Raw genomic sequence first — 19,912 nt, 5'->3', positions numbered from 1 at the left:
ATTTACTGCTGTACTTAACCTCTTTATGAACACAATTTTAATGGTTGAATATGTGAGCTATGTTCTTTGTAACTTCTCGCAATCTTCAGTGCTTTTATGCTGTGATAATGAACAGCAGAATTGTTATACTGCCATGAACCTTTTGTATAGATATACTGTTGTTTTATCTGTGGAAACAATTAGGTCACCTTTTAGATAAGGGTTTTGTATTGCTGATCTGTTCTCTAAGTTCACCGCCTACTATATATTGGTTTGTCTCTTCCTCAGTTTATAGGTGCCCATATGTACAGAGCTTTAGAATATGTTGATAATTTATAAATTAATTTAATAATCACTTCATGTTTTTATAGAGGGAAAATTATTATTTCTTTCTTTCTTACATTCTCAGTTATACTCCAGTATGTATTTAGAAAACTTTCTTCAGCCATACAAATGTCAGTGACATTTAAATCTTGAATCTGTTTCTGCCACATGAATGCAAATGATCGCTAGCTAATGGGCTGACTATATGGCCTCATCTCAGCTATGTGTTAAAAATGTACCCGCGCTAAAATAAATAAATTCTAAACAATTTTATCAAAGTGTGAATTAAATACTTAGTGATCACACTGCAGCCATCCTCCAACTAATCCCTAGTGTTACTAAACAATAAATAGCCACAGAGTTGGCGCTCACAAAACACTCATGTGTATTAAAATTAATCAATCAATCTTTATTAAAAATATAACATTAATCAGTGTATCAAAATCAAAAAAGTGCATAAAATAACATTAATTCATTCCCATATATGGTTACACAATAGTTAAAAAGAAGAAGGGATTGTAAGCATTAAAATTGATTGGCAATATCTACAGAAATTCATTAATCATTACAATTATATAGGAATTCATTGATCAGTGTAAATATACCAAAACAATTAAGTTCATATATAAATTAAGAACTACAATAGAAACTTATAATTTAAACTGATAGAGGCTAAAAGACGATTTATGTAACATGATCGCTAGCTTAAAAATAATTAGACCATCTATTGTGCTAATATGGGCCTCACTCTATCAAGACTGGGTTGTACAATCAGCCGTTGCAATAAAAAGCTGCAGCTGGATAGGAGAGGCGTCGTAGGGAGCCAGACCTCAAAAGTGTTCACAGTAATCAGCACTACAGTACCGGCAATTCCCCGCACTGCAAGTGGGTAAAGTGTACAAAGGGGACCCCACGGGGATTAAGCTACCAACAAACCACATACAATTATCCCGGCCGGAAACTTACTTTAGGCACAGAGAGAGGAGCGCACTATTCTTACTTGCCGATTTGGGCCGATTCGGCAGTGACGTCACCGAAGCTCAGTTCCTTCAGTACGGATCCTCTCCTGTGTTCTCAAAGACTGCTTAACCTCCAGAGGTTCTCCCTCTCTCATTTATACTTCTCCCCTCTGCATTAGTCAAGTACATTAACCCTTTCCTAGATAAAGCTCTGATGTAGAGTTAAGGTAAACCAAACTGCAAGGCGCATTAACCCTTTCCTGAGTCGGATTCATATATAGGGCTAAAATAATTAAAGACAGAATTTCCGTTCTTTCATTAAACAATTCCAAACCTATTATAAAATGGGGGAAGGAATATCACTGCATATGTAATAAGACACTTACTTCTCCTTTCCCTGACTATATACACATTTAAATAACGTACTCCCCATATTAGTTATAAATATATTGTAGTCTTAATTTCCGCATAAATAAAAAGTATGGATGGATTATCACTGCATATATATATTTGAACACTTATTTCTCCTATCCCTAACTAACTGTATGTTACAATAACGTACTCCCCGTACTAGTTAGAGATATATTGTAATATTAATTTCCGCATAAGGCTTCTCATAAGCAGATATCCCTCCAGTTCCACACCTAGTGACTCAGAAAGGCTTTGATATTCCAGTTCTCATTGAACCCCAAGAATTTGTTAAGGTAGCTGGAATTAATTTCTCTGTTTTCCTTCCGAGATTAGGAGATAGTTTTAGAGCTGATCAAATTGGCCTAATTCCCTCAGCTGAAGCAGGGAATGTGGAGACAAAAGACAGTCTTGATCTTTTTCTGGAGAGTGGATATGACTCGACTAGGTATGAGAATATTATGCCAACTTCTAGATATCGGTATGAGAAAGGTATGAGGGATAATAAATGTGTATCTTACAGTAGACAGGGAGGATTACGAGATAGAAAAAGAAAAAATGAAGATACAGATAGGGAAAAAGGTAGACTTTGTTCGAGAACCAAACAGAAGAAATACTTTATTAATCAAATAGATGAAATAGCAGTGTCCCAATCCATTGCCAATGAGCCGTCCAGAGAGTATGGCGAGTTGGCTTTAGTGGTACGGCATCACTGTAAAATAAGAGAAGTACTAACTGTATTGGAGAAGTACTGGCCTATAGTATTAAACGATCCCATTTTGAAAAGTAACTTACCAAAAAATTTACCTATAATCTATAAGAAAAATAAAACTCTGAAAGATATTTTAGCACCTACTATTTTAAAACAACATAGAAAAAATCTTTATGTGAATAAGGAATCTATTTTAAATTATTTTTCCAGTGACGCAAAAGACAATCATGAGATAACTAGAGGTTGGCATATATGTGGGAATTGTTCCCAGTGTAACTATTGCCCGAAGAGGGTCTCCAGCATGGAATATTATGGCACTGGTAATAGGTATACTATCAAGAATCACATCTCTTGTTGGTCACAGTACGTCATATATGTGATCAAATGCAGTTGCAATATGAAGTATGTGGGAAGAACTATTAGACCCTTTCGCAAAAGGCTATATGAGCACATTAGGAAAATCAGAATAGGGTCCTGTGAAATACCACTATAAAAACATTTTAGGGATACACATACATCAGATATAAGACATTTGAAAGCATGGGCCATAGAACAAGTAGAGATAGACTATAGGGGAGGTGATAGAATAGCAGCACTTGACAGAAGGGAGTCCTTCTGGATGTTCTCCTTGAACACATTTATTCCAATGGGGTTCAATGAGAACTGGAATATCAAAGCCTTTCTGAGTCACTAGGTGTGGAACTGGAGGGATATCTGCTTATGAGAAGCCTTATGCGGAAATTAATATTACAATATATCTCTAACTAGTACGGGGAGTACGTTATTGTAACATACAGTTAGTTAGGGATAGGAGAAATAAGTGTTCAAATATATATATGCAGTGATAATCCATCCATGCTTTTTATTTATGCGGAAATTAAGACTACAATATATTTATAACTAATATGGGGAGTACGTTATTTAAATGTGTATATAGTCAGGGAAAGGAGAAGTAAGTGTCTTATTACATATGCAGTGATATTCCTTCCCTTATTTTATAATAGGTTTGGAATTGTTTAATGAAAGAACGGAAATTCTGTCTTTAATTATTTTAGCCCTATATATGAATCCGACTCAGGAAAGGGTTAATGCGCCCTGCAGTTTGGTTTACCTTAACTCTACATCAGAGCTTTATCTAGGAAAGGGTTAATGTACTTGACTAATGCAGAGGGGAGAAGTATAAATGAGAGAGGGAGAACCTCTGGAGATTAAGCAGTCTTTGAGAAAGCGCAAGAGCGCGAAACGCGTCGACCTTTTGACACAGGAGAGGATCCGTACTGAAGGAACTGAGCTTCGGTGACGTCACTGCCGAAGCGGCCCGAAGCGGCAAGTAAGAATAGTGCGCTCCTCTCTCTGTGCCTAAAGTAAGTTCCCGGCCGGGATAATTGTATGTGGTTTGTTGGTAGCTTAATCCCCGTGGGGTCCCCTTTGTACACTTTACCCACCTGCAGTGTGGGGAATTGCCGGTACTGTAGTGCTGATTACTGTGAACACTTTTGAGGTCTGGCTCCCTACGACGCCTCTCCTATCCAGCTGCAGCTTTTTATTGCAACGGCTGATTGTACAACCCAGTCTTGATAGAGTGAGGCCCATATTAGCACAATAGATGGTCTAATTATTTTTAAGCTAGTGATCATGTTACATAAATCGTCTTTTAGCCTCTATCAGTTTAAATTATAAGTTTCTATTGTAGTTCTTAATTTATATATGAACTTAATTGTTTTGGTATATTTACACTGATCAATGAATTCCTATATAATTGTAATGATTAATGAATTTCTGTAGATATTGCTCATCTCAGCTATGACAACATACAAATCTCATCCTATATAATGATAGATTGAATTTACTCATAAAGATAAATTATTATGTGGGAAACTGAAGAAACTGTTTAAATAAAGACACATAACCTTAATTTACTCCCTTTCATAGCAGACTTAAGTTTGTGTAAAAAGTTTTGTTGAGATTGTATGAAATTACACAAAATATATGCACCTCATGCAGACTTTGACTTTTCTCCCCCACGCCCAATGTGCACTATTAAAAACCTTTTTATTATAAAATTCCATTACAAGATATGATAATGAATTGTGTGTCCAGTGTTGGTTTATGATTTATAGCCTTTCAGCTCATATACATTTCTTGAGCCATATATACACACTTGCAGATTTTGTGTCAATAGCTAGAGTACTGCCATTTTAAATTACTAGGAGGGCCATGTAATACAAGTCCAAGAAAAAATCAAGAAATGTTTCCTGTATTACTAACTTTGAGTAAATGGACACCCCCTACCAAATGATTCAGAAGAATGCCATGCACACAAAAAGTATGTCATTGGTGAGCTCATATATGTTAGAAGAAGGAGATTTAGGGCTGTGTCACATGGGGAGATTAGTCGCCACGCAACAAATCTCCCTTGTCGCAGGCGTTTTGCGGAAGTTGCCTTGAGAGGAAACTTTCGCAACTTCTGCAAATCATGCCGCCGCATATGCCATCCCACCGTCGATTTACATTCTAGCCGGTGGGATGGCATTTCTGGGAGATTAGTCGCCTGCAACAAGGGAGATTTGTTGCACGTGACTAATCTCCCCGTGTGTCACAGCCCTTAAGCACGTGCAAATAACAGTATCTAGTAGCATGAAGTCTAAAGCAACTGGACTTTCTGAGCTTTCTTTAAAATGTATCAGAGCAGCTTCTTCAGTTCAATTGAGTAGTAAGGAATTCCCCAGTATTTAACTTAAGGGTAGTACAGTGACAGACATCCAATCACAGTGGTTCCATTGAACATCAATTCATTAAGGTGTTGGCTGAAGCTCACAGAGGGATGAAAGTGTGATCCAGGCACAAAGGTTTCATGATTCTCATTGAGGCAGGTGTTAATCTTTTAATATACAAGACTGGAAGTGTGAATTAATGTGAAACCTCTGGGGTCAGGATGTCAATGCAGCATTGTATGTTGCTGACCATGCAGTGTCGCACGCCCCCTCCTCTGTTCACATATGGGTTTTTTTTCCAGTTTGGCCTAAATGGCCTCTTTTATACCTTTTTCAAACCATCTGTCTTTGCAGTCCAAAATATGAACATTGCTGCCCTCAAAGTGGTGTCCTTTTACCTTGAGATATAGTTAGACTGTTAAGTCTTGTCCTGGGGAGTTAGCCCTCCTATCATGGGCCATTCTCTTACAGAGTGTTTTGTCACCCCAGTGTGTAGATCTGTGCACTCTTTACTATACTGGACAGCACAGACCACCTTAATTTTCATGTGCTTTGGTGTCGGGTCTTTTGGGTGCACCAACTTCTGTCTCAGAGTGTTTCTGGTTTTGAAAAACACAGGAATATGATGTTTGTGGGACGACTATGTTGCTTTGCCTGCTATGCACCTCTTCTCTGTTTGCCTCATTGAGAATCATTGTACCATTGTGACTGGATCATGCATCTGTGAGTTTCAGCCAACACCTAACTTAATAAATTCAATAGAACCATTGGGATTGGATGTCTGTTTCTGTACTACACTTAAGGGTTTAAATGCTGGGGAATTCCCTACCACTCAGTTGAACTGAAGAAGCCACTTGGATGAGTTTTCAAGAAAACTCAGAAAGTCCAGTTGTTTAAGATTTAATTATACTCAATACTGTATATAATGACCTGGATGAATGAGAATTTTCATAGACGTGCAAATAACATTTTAGGGAAGGGTTACATTGCAGGCATTTTTAGACCTGTTATAAAGTTAGGGTGGCAAAGAAGTTTCAGGATGCTGGTTTCATCTGTGCCCATCTTGTGAGACCGGTAATATGGATGTGCTAAAAAAATACAGTACATAAGGTAATCATCGCTGCTGATCAGTAACTGTTATATCATGATTGCATTCATACACTGGTGTATTTTTTTTAGAAACTGTTTTCCTGCACTGATTTTACTTATTCAGTTTAAGACACTTGGCAAAGAAGTAGAATTATGCTTGCCTCATGTAAATATTTTATAGAGTCACTACAATAATAGTTAAGTATGTCCTGAATATCATGCACACTGTTATTCTCATTGGACGTCCACCAAAATGCTATTGTCAGGTGCTGATTCCTGCTGGTCACAAAAATCTGTTGATCTCTGCAGCCAGTGTCCATAATAGCATGCCTAAATGCACACAAAGATAGATGGTGAAGTGAGTCAGAGCCAAATGTGTCCTCAAGTTATGGAACAGATAACTGTTTTGTTTTTTACCCCTAATATATTCCTTCCGTTACTCTTGTGATTAGGATATTTTGGTTTACAGATAAGGACTAACAATGAGCAAATCTGTCCCATTTCGCTTTTCCGAAAAAAAAGAAAATTCTTGAAACGGTGAAAAATCCGCAAAACGCTTTTGTCAAGCGACTTTTTTGCCATGACCACGCCCAATTTGCCTTTGTGCTCAAGCATTCCTTTCCCGAAACTACGCGGGAGATCCCAAACTCTTGCGTGGTTTCTTTATCCGAATAGCCCAATTTGTGCAAATCAGGTTTTTTCTTTTCTTTGGGAACTCCTGCGTGATTTTGGGATACGAAGGCTCGAGAGTTTGTAAATGTGCCGTAAATCTTTATTAAAACATAGGTGATTTATTTATTGGGACATGCTGCATTACATCTGAAAAAAAGAGTTTCTGTTTATTAAAGAATTCATGATTCGCAGGAACATCTAAAATTGGTATTTTAGTGGCTCCAACTGATTACAGGGAACCAAATGTCACTGTTAAATATTCAGTAGAATATTTTTATTTTTCAGTGTTATGTTCCCTGCACCTTACCTTGATTCTTCTTAACAATATTAGTAAAACAATTGAATTTTAATATATTAATCTAAAATGTGTAAAAACAAAAAAAAAGTTAGAAGTTAAGCTATGGAAAATGTTTTACGTTTTTTTATTAAGGTCTAAAAAAAGTTGTTGTCAGCTCAACATGATGATATAGTAGCTGTTCTTATCCACTAAAATATACAGAAGGAAATGTCAGCACTTTTGTTATGTGCTTAATGGACTAAATGCATTTTACACTGACAAGCTAAACTGCTCATTTTATCAGGTCAGAAATACTACTTGCTACCTTAATAAATCCCCAATATTGAACATATTGTAACATGAAATAAAAATGGGAGGCTGGTTCTCTGAGGTACATCTTTGCTCTGTTAGCTCTGCATGTTTTTTTTATTTAACTTGAATATATAATACCTGTATAAAATTCTGTATTTCACTGCTTGGTACTACCACAACTCTGGTAAAAGCTGAAGCTTTTTTATAATGATCCTAAACAACATGCCAAAGTGATATTGAAGTGGTTAAAGAGGTTCACAAGCATCAACAACCTGGAGAAAATCTACTTGGAAGAATGGTTCAAAATCATTCCCAAATAATGTGCAAAACTGACACATACTCACCCCAAAAGACTTAAAGAGATCTGAACTAGTGATGGGCAAAATCTTTCGGCAGGCATAGTTTCACGGCAAATTTCCACATTTTACCATTAGTGGATATTTTTGCAAAAAGGGGCGGCAAAATTTGTTGCAGAAAAATTCACTGTGTAACCAAAAATTGTCACGTCTGTAAAAAAAATTACACACGTAAAAAAAAATTGTCACATGCAACATTTTCACCGTTTCACAAATTTTCCACCATTTAACAAATCTTTCAAAAGATTCACACATTTTTCGGCAAAGCGATAAGGGACAGATTCCCTCATCACGAATCTAAACACAAAAAATTAATTGCTCTAAAATTACATAGTTATATCATTAAGTTGGGTTGAATAAAGACCAGAGTCCAACTCCTCCAAAAGAACTCCAGTGTACCAACCTATATACTCATATATATAAACTAATTATACCAATATCTATACTGTAGATATTAAGTTTAAAATCAAAAATCATCCAAGCCACTCTTCAAGGCATTTGCAGAATCTGCATTACAACATCACCTGGCAGGGAATTTCACAACTGCCCTCATCGTGAAAAACCACAGCCTTTGAATCTTTTATTGATGCAAAAAATGTGAGGGTTGAATACTTATACAAACACACACTCACCATGTGGGACATTATGAACCAGACGTCAAGGCTGAAATGCCAAAAAGCACAACTGGTTGAGTCACCCTAAACTCACTATACTTAGGGCCTGAATAGAAAGTTAAGAAATAGAAAGTAACTAAACAATAACAGTATTTTTTGGTCGCCAGGGTTAGTGACCCACATTTGAATGCTTTATATACAAATTAAACTGCAAAAGGTGTTACCAAAGTTTTGGGCTCCAGTCCTTAAGAAGGATATCAATGAGCTGGCGAGAGTGCATTGTGGAATGTCCGTTAGGGTGATGTTGTAATGGCAGATTCTGTTAATGCCTTTAAGAGTGGCTTGGATGAGTTCTTGAACAGGCATAGTATCCAAGGCTATTGTGATACTAATATCTACAGTTAGTTTTAGTGGTTGTAGATATAGTTTATGTATGTGAGTGTATAGATTGGTAAGTATGGGTTGTGTGTGCTGGGTTCATTTGGAAGGGTTGAACTCGATGGACTCTGGTCTTTTTCAAGCTAACTTAAATATGTAACCAAAGACTTCAAAAGGATAGTGAACAAAGACGTCAAAGGATAGTGAGGAAGCAGGAGCAAGTGACCTTATTTTCTATATTTCATACAGGGCAAGCAAAGTTTAAATTTTTCATTGGTCTTGATTGCAGAATGTGTTTTGCTGTTGTCTATTATTAGCATTCTCTGCTTAATAGATGGATAAATTATAATTGAGTCATCATTATTTGTATTTGTCCTTGCCTTTGATCTAATGTTTCCAGAAAATGAATAGTTTGTTTAAAATCTAAATTCCCCTATTGAGCTCCCTCTGTCTCTTTGATGTATCTAAAAGAACTTTACACCCCTTCCAATCAATGATATATTTTGTTCAATGATAGATTTTATGTTTACTATTTCTAATGTAACTTTTCAATCTGTCATGTTTTTACAAGGCTGGTTTGGGAGTTAACCTCTTGTAGTGCCTGCATATTAGGATATCTAGCCATAAATGCAATTACAATGTGTTCTATAAGTAGGAATTGTTCTAGATCAAAAAGCTATGTACATTTTTTTTTGGGGGGGGGGGGTTTGCAGCTTTCATTTACCAACCTCCACTATTTACCACTATATATCCCACCCTCCCTTCTCATTCAGTTAGATTTTTATATTCTATTAAGAGGATGCTATCCAATTAGCTCTCTTTCAGTAATTAAATTACAAAACCCAAATGACATAAGAAAGTCTTGCCTTTAAATAATATTTTGGGCCACAGTAACTTGGTCATTAATGCTGGAAAGCTGTTTGCATTCTTGTTATCTTTACTGATAGGTAGACTAAGTTGGCGGTTACTCTAAAAATATTTTCAAGATTGTCAAAGTCTTTTTTTTCCATGTCTGATCCTGGTTTCAATTTATCCTTAGGGGCTGATGTTATCAATTTTGATGGAAACTCTGGTTTATCCTATCGATTCAAGAACAAGAAGATGAAAACACTAAAAGATGTCATCTCTCTCAAATTCAAAAGCTCTGAAAGTGAAGGTGTGATCTTTCATGGAGAAGGACAGGAAGGCGATTACATTACTTTGGAGCTAAAAAAGGCAAAATTGGTCCTTCAGCTAAACCTAGGTAATCTCAGCATAACAGATATTCTTGTAATATATATAGGTCAGGGATAGACAACCTTTGCCACCACAGATGTTGAGTGAGTGGAAATGAGAAGTTTTAAACTGCTCTTTCAATGTCTGAAATTATTTGTTTGACCTGCCCTTGACTGCATAGACCCACATCAATTTAAGCTTGTTAACAATATAAGTAACCCTAAATACCTAACAAATGAAAAATATGAAATCATTTTTATAATACATGGTAATAAGTAAGGACCATATTTCATAGATATATATATATATGCACCAAAATACTGATTTGGAAAGCCTTATGCCTTCTGAGGGTGCCAATACCAAATAGTTTTGTGGAAATTTCTGATTTGTATAGATTAAAAGCCCACAGCAGTTCTGTACACTACCATACTTTCAAAGAACCCATACTTACACAGAAATAACCATACTTAAAGGAACAGTAACACCAAAAAATGAAAGTGTATAAAACTAATTAATATATTATATACTATTGCCCTGCACTGGTAAAAGTTGTGTGTTTTCTTCATAAACACTACTGCAGTTTATATAAATACCCTGCTGTGTAGCCATGGGGGCAGCCATTTAAATTGAAAAAAGGAAAAAAGGCACAGGTTACTAAGCAGATAACAGATAAGTAGCAGATTCCCATTGTATTCTACACAGTTTATCTGGTTTCTTCTTATGTAACCTGTGCCTTTTCTCCTTTTTTCAATTTAAATGGCTGCCCCCATGGCTACACAGCAGCTATTTCTACTAACTATAGTAGTCTTTCTGAAGCAAACACACAACTTTTACCAGTGCAGGGCAACAGTACATTATATTTTAATTATTTTAAAACATTTTTATTTTTTAGTGTTACTGTTCCTTTAAAGGAGAACTATACCCTCCGGGCTATAAAAGCCCCCTTAACTAGCACTGCCTTGACCCCCTCACCTCTCCCTTACTGCATAGTTTCTAACATTAAAAACTGTCCCTATCACTAACCCCAACCTAAAAGAGCAGAGTAGCAGAGTACCTGGGCAACATCTTCCCTGCTAGTGAACAGTCTTTGGGTTTGTCCGCTGATACGAACCCTGCTTGAGCATGGGCAGTTGGGGATAGCATGAAATCTGCTTAAACTGCGCATGTGCAAGAAGCATCCATGTTGGCGGTGAGACCCGAAGAATATTCACTTGCAGGGAAGATGTCAACCAGGTACGCAGCTGCATTACTCTGCTCTTTTGAGGTTGGGGTTAGCAAAAGGGACAATTTTTAAATGTTTGTGAAGATTCTCATTCATCCAGGGCAATTGTATATCTGTAGTAATAAGTGAAATCAACTGGACTTGCTGTGTTTTTTTCTTCGAGACGTTTCGCCAGTCATCCAACTGGCTTTCTCAATTCAGAATTTAATTCTGAATTGAGAAAGCCAGTTGGATGACTGGTAAAACGTCTTCAAGAAAAAACACAGCAAGTCCAGTTGATTTCACTTATTACTACAGATAGACAATTTTTAAAGTTAGAAACTATGCGATAAGGGAGAAGTGGGGGGGGGGGTCAAGGCAATGCTAGTTAAGGGGGCTTTTATAGCCCAGGGGGTATAGTTCTCCTTTAAGACTGCAAGGCCACAGTCACATCATTTCCATTCCCTTATCTATTGATTATATAGCCTACATATAATTTACTCGCACAAGGTACTTCCCGTCTTGAACAAATAGTGAGTTAATGGCCCGATTTGCCAAGAAAAGTTTTATGTGCAAAGTACAGAAATATAAACTCACAATGCAGCATTATTTCTCAGTCTTCCAAGAAGCATTTGCAACAACTTAAATGTGATTTACCAATCCAGGCACAAATTGGAATTCAAATTGGTTAATAGAAAACAAGTTGTGTTTGCATTTCTTTGTATAAAGATGGGTGAATTTGAATTGAATTATATCTCATGTGAATATTACTGCAAAACTAAAAACTTAGCATGCAATTAATTAACTGCAAGTCACTTGTATATGTGCAACAGGCAAACAGAGTCTCAAGAGAAGTATAGCATAAAGATGCAAAGTATAGAGCAGCATGTACAGATAAAATGACCTTTTTGAAGAGTGGTTTAATATACACAATTTTCTGCATAGATTTGCAATGTACACTTGCAGGAAAGAACCCTACTGAAAACACTGAAAAGCCTGTCATCTGTAATAGCACACATGAAATGTTACTGTGCTAAATCACAATATGGGAAATGATCTATTTTTGAACATAGCTAAAAGGTAGATTGATCTAAGGCAGCCAGTGAGATAGAAATAAGGCCTGCAGCAGTAAAAACTCATCCATCAGTGCCCTGTCTATATCAAACAGGCAATGCATATCAACATGCTGGGACAAATAACAGCTGTATCAAAGAAGGCACAGCCCTGTATGATGATGCAGTCACATATATTTCTAAATAAAATGTCGACAAACATCAATTTGATGTTTAGGCAAAACTCGCCCTTTTAGGCTGGTGCAAACTATTTCTATGTAGATCTTTATGTGTCAATTTCCCTCAAGACTTTATTCCTTTATGGCATTTATACAAATATATACATACAATGACAATGTAACATCAAGCATATATGTCATCTCATTGACTGAAACTTATATACTAAAGTCAGCTGACTATTTGATAACTTCACAACTTCTAATTGTCAAACCATAACACCAAACACCATTTGCATATTATTGCTTACATACTACACACAGTATGATTTAATGAAACCCAGAACATACTTATTTACGTTTAAAAAATATTTTTTGCCAAACAATTGCCGCGTCTATTCCCCCTCAGACAGTGGTTTTTAGACTTTTTCATCTTATACCCCACTCTTTGAAGTGCAAGGTTTTTTTGTATCCAATAACAACAAATGTTCATTAACCGTGAATACCCTTGTTCTCATGGTGTGCAGCCTTTAGGAACCATAGTTTGTCAAACACTTCCCTGGAGTGCCCAAATATTAAATCTTGTAAGAGGATTTTCCTAGTTGGTACAGGAAATATATATTCAATATAATGCAGAGACTTATTAGCAAATCTGCCTCCTTAAGCCATTGTTCGGCTAACTGCATAACATGTTACTAGTTTTACAGCCTTTTTCAAGTGATACTTTTCAAGTGCATAACATTCCAAATATTTACTCCTAATACACTACCTTACCAACTCACCAACATCAGCTCCTTCTTGGGGCAACCCTTGGCTCTTAACCTGTAGGTTAACTCTCTATTTGTGTCAGTAATTGTGTGGATGGTGCAAGCTGAGGCCAAGGTTCAAAGTGCAGCTCACACAGGTATTTGCATGAACTCAGTTCTTTTGGCTATGGTTTCAAAATTATTATATAATCAACAAGTACACCCAATTTAATGTATTTAATTGGGGAAGCATTTCCCCCTAGGTCCCAAAATTATGCTGGAAATATAGAAAAAAAACTGCTTTGTGTGATACAAAACACTGCCGATTGTCCACAAGATTGCAATGTGTCCGTTTACACTTACAGTCCTTTTTAGTCTTTTATATGTGCAATTAATAATAGCCATGCAATTTAGCAATGGTTTTGTAAATGGCACACTCTTATTATTGAATGTTAAAGAATTTTGCTTTGTCTGTCAGGTAGCAACCAGTATGGATCCATTTATGGCCACACTTCTGTGACTTCAGGAAGCCTTCTGGATGACCACCACTGGCACACTGTCATTATAGAACGCCATGGAAGGAACATTAACCTTACACTAGACAGGCACATGCAGCATTTTAAGACAAATGGAGACTTTGAATCTTTGGACCTGGATTTTGAGGTAGAAATGCAATTACTGGCAGAACTATGTACCCTGTTTCCCCGAAAATAAGACACTGTCTTATATTTTTTTAAAGGAGAAGGAAAGGCTTTTGAAGGTGTTCTCACCTTTAGATAAAGCCCCCTCCTGGCTCCTAAATCGCTATATGCGTTTCACTATGGGAGACCTCCTGCTGCTGCAATCCACGATCCAAGTTCAGCGCCGTTCGAAACGCTGGCGCTGGCCATTTTGAAAGCGCGCCGTCATTTCCCCTTTCCCCTGCGCATGCGCACACCGGTTTTTTTTTTTTCAGAAACGCTGACCTCTGCACGTCACGCTGCTCTGTAAAAGGTAAACAACCGCACGTGCAGAGCAGCGTAGGCAGAGGCGCATCGGTCAGGCAGGTAACCACTGAACACCAATGTTGTCTGCAGCCCAATGACTTCCACGATAGATAGTAGGTGTGGCTGTGCAGGACTTTGACAGCGCTGTCATAGAAACTATACACATGCGCTGCTATTGGTCAATGTGAAAAAGTGGGCGGAGCTAAAAGGTCATATTTTCGGCGCGACTGAAACAGCTTTAAAAAAAAAAAAAAACACAAGGACGGCTCTGCAGCACAGTGCGCATGCGCTGGCCTCGGGAATTTTGTGCTTCAGAGCAAACGGAAGAAGCTCTGGGTGAGACCAGGTATGTGTTGTTTTGCCAGACTTTGCTAATTTCAAGATTAAGGAAGCAAGGCACAGCTAAGCTTGGGCAGTGTCATAGGTGTCATATCATGGCTGTTATTTGGAGCTTATGTTATTTTCAGACTTTCCTTCTCCTTTAAGCTCCAAAATATGCACTAGGTCTTATTTTCAGAGGATGTCTTATTTTTCCATGAAGAAGAATACAGTACAGATTTATCGCCCAGCCCTAGGTGGGTGTCTTATTTTCGGGGGGTGCCATATTTTCCGAGGGGGGTGAAAAATCAGGGGGGTGCATTACTTTCGGAGGATGTCCTATTTTCAGGGAAACAGGGTACTATAAGCATTATTCTGAATTCATCTATTCAATGCATAATTTTATAATACATTGTCTGGAATATTATATTATGCAATTAGAGTCATCTCGGGCAAGGTTACATGTTTAAATTATTTGTAGGTTCTATTTACTAATAGTGCAAAATCACACACCTTAGTGGACATGCTTTCAGCACTTGCATCTGGGGTTAGCAGTGATATTTACCTCACGCTGGACTGAAGGAGAACTAAGCCCAAAACAAATACAAGTAGAAATGCCATATTTTATTTACTGCATTTACTGCACCAGCTTAAAGTTTCATAATCCTTATAATAGTAATGATCCAGGCTTTCAAAGCTGTGCACAGGGAGTCACCATTTTGGATTTTGTTAGGAGTGTCAGTGACACTGCACATGCTCAGCATGCTCTGGGCAGCTACGCTTAGAGGTTATCGCAAATGATCAAGTAGAAAATGAGGCTTACATGTCATAGAAGCTGATACTAGAAAGCTGATTATATATTAATATTAATTCTGATGCAAATTGTTTTCTAAACTCCCACGCAAAAAAATCTAAATTAATTACTTACTAATCAGTCTTGTATTGTGACTTTGATATTCTATAGGGTATGTTTCTCATGCTGTATAAAAAGTGGATTACCGGTGATGTTGCCCAGGGCAACCAATCAGCAATTAGATTTCAGCAGTTAGAAAACCAAAGCAAAGTAACTGATTGGCTGCCATGAGCAACATCACCAGTAATGTATTACTCCACATTTTACACAGCATGATAAATATACCCCTTAGTATACAGTATATTGTGAGGAGTAATAATCTCAGTAACTGACAGCAGCACAGAGCATGTGCAGTGAATCAGCAGAAAAGAAGATGGGGAGCTACTGGGGGAATCTTCAGAAGCACAGATTTTACTACCAAAAGGCAGTTGTCAACTTGGGTTGTTACAGAATGCCAAAACATAATGTTGACCATCTCTAGCCTACTTCTTTGTTAAAGAAAAAATAAGCCTTTTGTTTTAAAATTTAGGGTGGTTTCAGGCATTTCTCTACCAGCTAAAATACACTATGGGAAAACTGCCCCATGTGTCATTAACCTCAATTAGCTTGTACAGTAAATGTTATATAGATATATACACAGAGTATGCACTTAAATAATAGTTCATTGACTTTTATTAACAATAACGCCAAATCCGAAATACATTATACAGTGATACATTCTACCAACATAGTAGCACCCAAAATACATTAAATGCATTGAGAGACAGATTGTAGTGGCACCACAAATATATTAAACACATTGAGAAGTACTGGTAGCTTTAGCCCCAAATAAATTAGATGCAAGGATTTCTGACACCCCAGACCCCCTTACCCTCCAAAAAGCAGGTTTCCTGACAGTTGGAGGATATTTCAAGATTGTAGAGATAAAAACAAATTTAGAAAATGTTTGCATTGCTAAACATGCTCCTGAGCCCCATCTGGTGTTCGATGTGAGAATAGCACCCAAGAAGGAGAAACCTTGTTTTTATATTATGTGACTTAGGTGTAAAAGCAGTTCTATTGTGTAGTGCTGGCTCCCTCTGAAAGCTCAGAATCAGGAACAATGCACTGAGATAGTGGCCTATACACAAATACTACAGCAATGTAAAAAAAAAATATATTGGTTCAGGAATAAAATTTTAAATGGTAGTGTGAATTATTTGCAGTGAAAACAGTGTAATTTAGGAAAAAAAGATAAAGATCATGGCAGAACCCCTTTTAAGTTTTAGTTCTCCTTCAAAAATTGAAACTGCAATCCAAGAGTGAGTTCTTACAAGGATTATGGGAACAAACTGTTTTCTTGGTACCTCAATAGCAAAATGTCTTTAATTAAAACAAGTTGTTATATACTGTATTTACTACTTACAGAATCCATGATGTTGAACGAATACTGTGTAAGCTTAAGGGGGCTTTCTGTAAATGCAAAAAAGCTGTAATAAAGAAAGAACAAAACCATTGTGGAATGTTGAAAGTAGAATTACGAATTGACCTTATCCACTAAATAATTTACGGAATAATAAAAGTACAGCACTTTATTCATGTTATATTTTGTTTGTTTCTCAGTTGACCTTTGGAGGCATGCCTTTTTCTGGAAAACCAAGCTCAAGTAGCAGAAAAAATTTCAAAGGTTGTATGGAGAGTATCAATTACAATGGAATAAATATCACTGATCTCGCCAGGAGGAAGAAAGTAGAGCCATATAATATGGTATGTAGCTGTAGCTAGCATACTATAAGTGGTTAATAAATCCTCTACATAGAAAAAGTTGGACAGCACAAATATACAGAACTTCCACACATGCACCCAAAATCACATTAAATATAAATATCATTATTTTATATAATACAGGTATGGGACCTGTTATCCAGAATGCTGGGGACCTGGGGTTTTCCGGATAAGGGGTCTTTCCTAAATATAGGTTTCCTTAATATGGGTCTCCATATCCTAGTAATACTGGCACTAAAAAACTACTATTCAAAATGTGACATTGAGAGTTACCTATCATTTTTCACTAATAGGGCTGCTTTTGTAAGTAATTGTTACTTGAAGTTCCTAAACCTGACTGTTTTGCCAACCTGACTGTTGCTTCTCAAACTGTCAGTTATAGCTTCTAATTCTAACAGACTCCTGCAACCCCTTTGTACAGAAACATGGGAGATTGGATATGTAAAAGCATTGGGTAAATACCTTTTAGGCAAAATTATAAATAGCATGCAAAGACAATGTTATGTTAGATGTAAAAAAAGGTTTCATTTCTAGTGTCAGTATCTCTTTAAGTGTACTTAAAAATAATTTAAACATTAATTAAACATATAGTAATAGTATTGTTTTGCCTTCAAAGGGGATTCATTTAATCTTAGCTGGGATCACGTACAAAGCACTGTTTTATTATTACAGTTGCAATTACATCATTTTATTAAAATGAAGACTTTGGGAGATGCCCTTCCTGTAATTCAGAGCTTTCTGGTTTCCAGATAACGGATCCCATACCCCAATTGGAACAGTAATACCAGAAAGTTCTGGGAAGGCTATCTCCTGTATACTCCATTATAAGCAAATAATTCTAATTTTTAAAATTGATTTCCTTTTTCTCTGTAATAATAAAACAGTTACTTGTACTTGATTCCATCTAGGATAAAATGAAACCTTATTATGGCAAAACATTCCTATTTAGGTGTGGAGATCTAACTTAATGAAAGACTCCTTAACCAGAAAATGCCAGGTCCCAAGCATTCTGGATAACAGGTGTAACTATATTTTTATTCTGTTAAGTTTCATTCTGTGTTGTGTACCTGTTTCTGTATATTTCATTTATGTGATTGCCTTGCATTATGACAAACCACTGTATCTTCAGTGGAAATCAGATAACATTCATCTACTGCTGGAAATCAAATTACAGACCACAGACAATATTTGTATGTAACATATTATAATAAGACAAAACATTTTTTGGATTATAGGATTCAATGTCCCTGCAAGGTTAGAGAAATACATACTATATTGCATTGTTTGAGGAAAAGCATGTAATTGAATAATGTGCTTTAGACATTTCTTTAGAAATAGTATCTTACAGAACTTAACTATGGAACAGCAAGTCAAAATCCTCTGTCAGAATATTTTTCTTATACTCTGGAGTTAAATGACAAAATCGTTGCACATTCATCCAAAGAATAGTCAAGGTCAGAAAAAAATATTCTGCACAATTTTTCCATCTTCCTATATGTCAACTTACACAGAAAATGGCTGTAAGACACCCACTAATCTAGTTTTTCCAGATTTGCAGACATCATGTAGGAAAGATCTGTCTGTTATTGTGAATGGCTGACACCACCATCAACATGTTAGATAATTTAATTTTTTATTTAGCATTGCTTTAGCCGAGTTTAATGCAGTAGAGTTAGCCCCTAGTATAAGGGTTGGGTAAAACAAATAAAAAGAGGTTTTGTTTTTTTACATATTTAGGTTTTATATACTTGTTGCACAATGTTTTTTTTTGCTGTGGGAGGAAGTGGTTGTGAGTATGTTAAAGATATAACACAATGAAAATGTATACAATATAGTAATGTGCAGTTCAGGAAAAACACAATCCACACTTGGTCCTAACCCGCAAAGGTTGCAATTGTAGGACCCACTCCCAACCTGAACCTGTTTCATCCTACGCCTTGTGCTAATTCTGCGTATGCCTATGGTTATAAGATAGGGAATATTCGGGGACAGAGACAGAGTCCAGTGATGACATTAGGCAAGGCCACAGGGAGCAGGAGCTGTATTTACTGATTAAGCATCTGGACTGGCACCAAGTGACAAAGGGTTTCTCAATTTGAATGCCCGCCCAGCTGCTTTCCTTTGCATTTACACTGAGTTTAGAATTGCAAATGATATTCGGCCACCAAATTAAGTACATGGTATTCTGTTGTATCATCTGTCCAGGTCCCATGGGTGTCAGCATCTCACTAGCACACAGTACAGTATAGTATCTCTGTTTTACTATTCCCCAAAGTACAGTATCTCTGTTTTACTCTTCCCCAAAGTGATCAAGTAAGAATGAAAATAATACAGGGATTTAAAGAAGAATTAAAATTTACCTCTACAAAATGTTTCTCAGTGATGACAATGCCTAATGAAGGGACTTTTTTTTCACAGAACTAATGTCCTAAAAAAAAACAAAAAACTTGCAATTAAAAATATAATTAGTTCAACAAAGGGTTTTGCTTTAAAGCATAAGGAAAGGCATAAACTAAGTAAGCTTTATCAGAAAGGTCTGTGTAAATACAGCCATAAGCACTCACAGAAACGCTGCAGTGAGGTCCCTGTCAAGAGCTTAGTTGTGTCTGTTTTCCTCTGTCAGAGACACACAGCTCTTTGCTTTCTGCTCTTTCCTGCCCCCCCCTCAAGAATGCTAAGAACTCACTCCCCCCCTTAGGAATGTGGATCTGAGCCAATCAGCAGGAAGCTGACTCATAGCCTAACTAACTGAGCATGTTCACTTGGTCTGGGTGTCTGTGCAGGAGTGAGGCATTATGGGAACTTTC

General features: G+C 36.9%; 1 protein-coding gene across 2 annotated transcripts in view; it reads left to right on the top strand.

The window, feature by feature from the left end:
• The window catches only part of cntnap2 (contactin associated protein 2), an 892,460-nt gene that overhangs the window by 460,201 nt on the left and 412,347 nt on the right, over positions 1-19,912 (top strand). For both annotated transcript variants that reach the window (XM_031903464.1, NM_001079264.1), the window contains 3 exon segments: positions 9,834-10,037; positions 13,663-13,847; positions 16,944-17,087. In XM_031903464.1, the coding sequence (XP_031759324.1) occupies positions 9,834-10,037; positions 13,663-13,847; positions 16,944-17,087 (533 nt within the window).

The sequence above is a fragment of the Xenopus tropicalis genome, chromosome 6, assembly GCF_000004195.4.
Source record: "Xenopus tropicalis strain Nigerian chromosome 6, UCB_Xtro_10.0, whole genome shotgun sequence".
In the NCBI taxonomy this organism is placed as follows: domain Eukaryota; kingdom Metazoa; phylum Chordata; class Amphibia; order Anura; family Pipidae; genus Xenopus; species Xenopus tropicalis.
Note: the sequence above shows the minus strand (reverse complement) of the source record. Positions and strands in the feature narration are given on the sequence as shown.